General features: G+C 34.1%; 1 protein-coding gene across 6 annotated transcripts; it reads right to left on the bottom strand.

The window, feature by feature from the left end:
- Nucleotides 1-121: 121 nt before the first annotated feature.
- Nucleotides 122-5926, bottom strand: LOC107404186 (uncharacterized). 6 transcript variants are annotated; one of them, XM_025068549.3, is made up of 10 exons: nt 5609-5925; nt 4471-4522; nt 3758-3950; nt 3547-3593; nt 3084-3168; nt 2549-2914; nt 2076-2467; nt 1044-1328; nt 910-966; nt 122-522 (listed from the first exon to the last, which is right to left on the bottom strand). In XM_025068549.3, the coding sequence occupies exons 1-10, from the start codon at nt 5611-5613 to the stop codon at nt 334-336; spliced, it is 1671 nt and encodes a 556-aa protein (XP_024924317.2). In that variant the 5' UTR covers nt 5614-5925; the 3' UTR covers nt 122-333. The 6 variants fall into 6 exon arrangements, with proteins under 6 accessions (XP_024924317.2, XP_024924316.2, XP_024924315.2 ...); XM_025068548.3 differs by having other exon boundaries at nt 2076-2914; nt 3779-3950; nt 5609-5926; XM_025068547.3 differs by having other exon boundaries at nt 2076-2914; nt 5609-5924.
- Between the last annotated feature and the right edge of the window lie 474 nt (nt 5927-6400).

Below are 6400 nucleotides of genomic sequence, written 5' to 3' on the forward strand. Positions count from 1 at the left end.
ATTGAACATCCTGCATATAGAAATGAACCCAAGATTCCGTGGCACGCTTAAAATCCACAGGCTATTTACTTGCATGCATAATCCAGGACGAAAGCCATGCCTGATGATTGATCTTCGGGGATAAGGAACTCAAGCAAAATATCAGAGCATTGCTAGATAAATTTTTAATTTACAACAAATGCAGACACTTACTGAAACAAGTGTTATCTAAGTAGACATGAGATTGTGACAATTTATGTGTACAATGACAAGCTTTTCATTCACGGAATTCTGTTTTGCTGTTAGAAATGTCAAGTTTTACTGGATTTTGTAACTGTTTTCTCGGTTTAACTCTCAGACGGCAGTTGACAGGGGAACCAATGTATTATCGGTGGCGGCTGTGAAGGATGAGACAGCAGGGGCAGTGCAGGACACCTTGGACCTACTTTCCCTTGGATATGGATGCATGATGGCCAACTCCCTAACCCGCCACAGAACTGATTCTGGTATGTGATTCGTTGCTTGCTTTCTTCCATTCTCAACCTGCATCAACTTACAAGAGTAAGCAAATACACATTTTCTATATGGAGCGCTCTTTAGGCTCATGACAATCAGTTGCTATGCTCCACAGTCCAGCTGTTGGAGTTAAAACATTCATTAAAACACTCATGTCCAAGTAAAACCTGATTCAAATTAGTGTACATGTTCATACTTCTTTAATACAAGTAGAGATAAAGTGAATGAATGTAGCTGAGTACAGTTTGCTAAACTCTCAACAGAGTTTACCAAAATTTTGAAATTAGAAAGGACTAGATATCAAGAAATATCCAACCCAGCTAGAATTCCACCAAGCCTCAGCTAAATTTCTTAAATACTTTATCATAATGCTAGAAGCTAAAAAGCAACAGAGATAAACAGTTCCAGCCCTACCTTTTCCTTGATCTGCAACTGGGTGCAGCTAGCACGCAAAAGATTTCGCCATTTGTCCTGAAACCCAAAGATTAATCAAGGACTTACATCCAAAGAATAAAAAATGGAAGATAATTATAATATATATCAATTACCTTAAGATCTACAGATGTGCGATGCGATGATGATGAGAAAAGCAGTCTTTTTATTTCAGTCCATCTCCCAACTCCACACTGAGAAACACCTTCAACTAACTTCACCACTTCAGAAGGAGTCCATGAAATATGACGCTTTCTCCGACCGCCACCTTTTGCATAGCTCCTTGCCATACACTCATCTTCAGATACATCTTCTTGTGACTCTGCTGACAAAGCCTCCACATCAAGTTTGTCAACTGGACATAAAAGTCTATTGTCCTTGCAATCCTCAGCATCCTTAACCTAAAATAAACATGGAGGCACTTAGATGACAATGACAAAAGCATTCCTGCATTATAACACCTCTAATATCTCAGATAAAAGCAGAAATAAATCCTTTTCACAACTAATGCAACATATCTTTGAAAGTTGAAACACTACGAATTTTCCAAATAAAACCAGAACATGAAATAGTAATCACTGAGAAAACCTCCTATCGAGATAATGTACCATTAGGAAGCACTGGACAACCTCTTTCTCAGTACAATAATTCTCTACTTCATACTATAGACTACAAAACACATTGTGGTAGCATATGCTGCATATATTGTAACTTTATGAAAAAGAAACCATTATAAGTTGATAGCTAAATTAATTGTGTTGCTTATGCTATTTTTCACCAATATTTAACCACGAAGCTATAACTCAGTGGATCATTTCGACCACGAAGTTGAATCACTGTCAAGTATCAACTATAAGAAGCCACAAAAGACTAGCTGTCAAAAGAAAGAGGTGAGAGGTTAAAAAAAGCATTGTATCCAAGTAACACTTTCTACAGCCCCATGCACTTGGACGATTTCTTAATGATCAGTATTACAATTAATAATGAAGCTGAACTGCAAAGCCATTCTGACAAACATATGAAATGTAAGCAAAAACTTCTCTATGTAGGCTTACATAAAAGTTTGTGATGTAAAACGTGATTTACATGAGTAGTTTTGACTTTAACCCTGTAACAAAATTTAACAATCCAAAAGCAATACTACCTACCAGAAATGATTCATTTTTCTTTGAGTGCTCTCTTTCCATCGGAAGATCAAATGGAACTTGAATACAATTTCCATCAAAAGAATCTTCCTGCGGAAACACTTGTACTGCTTGAAATTCATTCTGCCACTTTTGCTTTTGAGATTTAACATGCAGAAACTGATCCTTAGACCTTCTATAAGCCATTCCACATTTTCTATTAGAAGATTTTGAACTATAATCCAGTGATTCTTCAATATATCTCCTAGGTGGTTTTCTTGATCTCTTTTGTGTGACAAGTGGTTCTGCTTTATCTTCTCCATCAAAGGAAAATAGTTCAACTTTTCTAACGTCAGAATTCATAGTCTTCAACAATTCAGAACCTGTAAGCCTCTTCCTTTTAACCTGATGGTTTCCTGATATATTTTCATTGTTCAAAGTTCTTATTACAGGTTCAGTAGTACTTGCAGCATAATCTATATTGGAAGAGGTTTTACCTTCATGTTCAATGGTTGTTAAATCAAATTTCATGAGGCTCAGACCATTTTCCATCTCAAAATAATTCTTCAAACCAAATATTTCATGTTGTTGCAGCCATTTACTGTCCATTACAGAAGTTTCATATTCAGACATATTCTTGAAAGCCTCATTTACTTCTTCAACAGCAATATGGTCATGTAAAGAAGAGTGGTTGTTCATACATTTAAACACCGGATCACCCACAGAAGATAAATCTAATATCTCACTAGCAGAGTCTCTTTTATGGATTCCTGGTGACTGAGTTTGCAATGCAACATTTCCCAGATAAGAATCTTTGCAAGGACCATGATCCAATTTGAAAGTGTCATCAGCATATTTGGCATCTATGGAAAGGGGAAAAAAGGGAAACCATATATATGCTTAGCTAGATGGATAGATAGATAGACAAATAGTAAGGTAGACAGGTAACACACACACACACACACACACACACAGAGTATTTAGATGAAAGTAACTTATTAAACAATGTATAATTTTTCAAAGATTACATACCCAAAAGAAATTCTTCACTTGTTGAGAGAGTATTTTGTCCTCGGACATCCCCATTATTGCTTCCTTGAAACATCTCATAAAGAAACTGAAAAAATAAAAATAAATAAAAAAGGGAAAAAAATTAAGGTAGCACCATATACTTACAACGAAGGAATCAAAAATGTCTTCTTGTAGAATGATTGATTTTAGCATGCAGCCACAAAAGATGTTATAAGAAGAAAACCAAATAAATTATTCCTTAGCAAAATTAGATAGCATATTCAAGAAAGGAAAAGGCTCACCCCACCCCTCAATGCCACCCACACACACCCTAAAAAACGAAAAAGGATTGCACATGTAGGAAAAATTTGAATTTCCCCTTAAGCAAAAGACAGTTTTATCCTTCAAATGGTTTATCACTGCTAAAGTATTAAAAAAGTTTCAGACCCAATAATATTAATATATACTTGCAAACAGGACATACTTCTAGATTTTCCCCTTCTCCTTGGGTGAGATTAGGACGCATTGTATCTGCAAGAGAAATCAAAATATACATATTCAGCATCAAACAAAAAACTAAATGACAAAACACCAAAATCAATATAGCATGGTGCCATCTAAATTTCCCAGACAACAATTTAGTGTGTGTGTGTGTGTATGTGTGAGAGAGAGAGAGAGAGAGAGAGTTTGTGTACCACTATCAAGTCTTATCTCACCATCAAAAGTGCCTGAAATATCTTCAACATCAAAGCATTTCTGGATTTGGAACATATCCAAATCAAGAAGATTGTTAACCAAGTCATCCTTACATTCAGGTTCTCCTAGGAAATGTTCAATGCCTCCGGGTTCATCTTCCGAGGCAGTAAAAAATGGTATATCTGGGTCGACCTAGTGAAAAAAAAGAGAATAACAGCTTCACTCATTAATGGAAGTTGCTAAGCTAAATACCATGCAATTTACTATGCAAAGTAAAAAATGGTGGTTTTTCATAAGAGAATCTCCCCTTTTTTATGAGCACTAGAATGCAAATTAAAATTTTTGACCAGAAAAACAAAGAATGCAAATTCAAATCAAAAGCAATTACTGCACCTTAAGTAGTCTAACAAACTCTTTATTTTGTATTTTCCAAACTTTTTAGACCAATTTAAAACCCTATTCAGAATGAAATTAATTAAATCAAAATTCACTTGGAAAAATGTTCCCTTTGACACTTTTCCACAAAAATTAAAAATATTTATTGAATATTTGGATGAATATCAAGAATACAGGATAGACTTAGAAGAAGACCTTCTTAAACAATAATTTTGATGTCTTTGCAACCATTATAAGATCAATGGTATAATACTATAATTCCATTTGCTAGCATGGTAAAAGATTTTAGATTGACTAGTACAAAGAATCTGCATACCTTGTAAGGTTTACAGGTGAACATGTTTGGAATAGCATCAGAAGCCAGCTTGCTGTGATTATCCAGTGTAAAGTCAAATTTACACTCTATTTGACCATCTATATACCCTAAGCATGAAATTCGAAATACAATAAGCTAATTATGAAGGATGAAGCAAATTAAAACCACACAGAACTATACATCTAGGTCAGAACTGTTAGGCGTTCTACAAAGGGTTAAATTAATTTACACATGAGAACTGATAAGCTCGTGCAAGTAAAAATAATCATAAAGCAAGAGCACAGTAGTGGTAAATATGTCACCAACTTCTACTTCCACATTGAAAACACCAAAACAAATTTTAAAATGTTTAACCAGAATCATATTCTTTAGACATATTCGTGAAAAAATGGGAGAAAACCATCAAAATTAAAACTTTAATTGCCAAATATCAAATGGTCTTTTAACTGGACTAATAGCTTCCAGCATCCTACTTTACTATTAATAGACACATCAAACCATTATTTACACATCTTATTGGTATTAACCACAAGTCCAAGTGCAGATCTCTTATCTCAAGGATGCTATCATTTGAAGGGGAAGATGGTCAAGAGCACACATATTTTCACCGAGCAGGGGCTTATCCAGGCATTAAAAAAAATAATAATAAAATAAAATAAAAATAAAAATAAAAAATCCAAAAATCCAAAAATCCAAAAAATAAAGAAAATAAAAAAAAAATCAAAATTTCACAGATGACAGTGGTTTAATGATTGTTTGACCACCAACACACCAAGCAAATCAAAATAGGGTCATAAAAGTTGAAAGCCCTCACAGAATGTCCCTAAGTTACATGCAAGTTTTACATTATTATCAGCATATCAAAAATTATACCAAAAGAGTAATAGCCAAGTACAATCATGCAAACATGTGGCACTAACATGACCCATCAAACCAAATTAAGATATTAACCAAATTTGATTAATAAATTTTGGTTGAGGATGACCATCCACAATGATAACCCAACGAAAATTAGATAAAACAAAATTTCAACACAATAAATCGAGATATAAAAATTACAGTAAAGAACAATGACTAATTAATACCAAAAAAAATGATTTTGCCTAATAAAAAAAATACAAAAATGGAGAAAAATTACCTCATGCAAAACCCAAAAAGGAGCAGAAAAAAACCGGAGTCAACACTGAACTGTGAGAGAGCTTGGTCTGCCAGAAAATAAAAGAAAAATAGAAGAAATCATCACATTGTGATGTTCATGAAAAGTCAGGAGAGAGTTTCAGCAGCAAAAAATCTGAGCAAGAAGCCGAAAAGATAGAGAGAAAGAGAGAGACAGAGGAGAGAAAGCGAGGGAAAGAAGATGGAAAAGGAGGGAAAGTGCAGTGAGCAGAAGAGAAATTACAAGGTTTTTATCAAAAATAATAATAATAATAATATTTTGTCTTTGTTTATAATAATATTTAAAGAGTCGGATTTGAAAGGAAATAACAAAGTGAATTGGAATGAGAGAGGCTTGAAGTACGGTTGCTTTTTACAGACACGACATATGTCCTGTGGCCGCCGTCCGTAAGCCAAATATGACAGAAAAAGTAGAAAAATGTATTTAATGTTATATAATAGCTGCATGGGCGTTCGTGGGTCCCACTCTCACTGAACCTTTTTCCTTTATTATTTTTTTATTTTTATTTTTTAATGTTGTGAGCGTCCGATTTGTGTGAAGTGGTTTCAAAGCAACTAAACCACTCGCAGTCCAACTTTCATTTCTTGCTGCTTTTTATGAGTTTTAATCTCAAATCTTCATATTTTTCACGTTCATTTCTAAGTATGTCTTTTTTTTTCTTGGGGGTTAAATATTTCCATGTTGTTGGGTTGAAGTGTTTCCAAAAATTAATTATTATACTATTTGTCTTTTTTTTCTTCTTTTCCAAAAGAA

The sequence above is a fragment of the Ziziphus jujuba genome, chromosome 10 (genome assembly GCF_031755915.1).
Source record: "Ziziphus jujuba cultivar Dongzao chromosome 10, ASM3175591v1".
NCBI lineage: Eukaryota > Viridiplantae > Streptophyta > Magnoliopsida > Rosales > Rhamnaceae > Ziziphus > Ziziphus jujuba.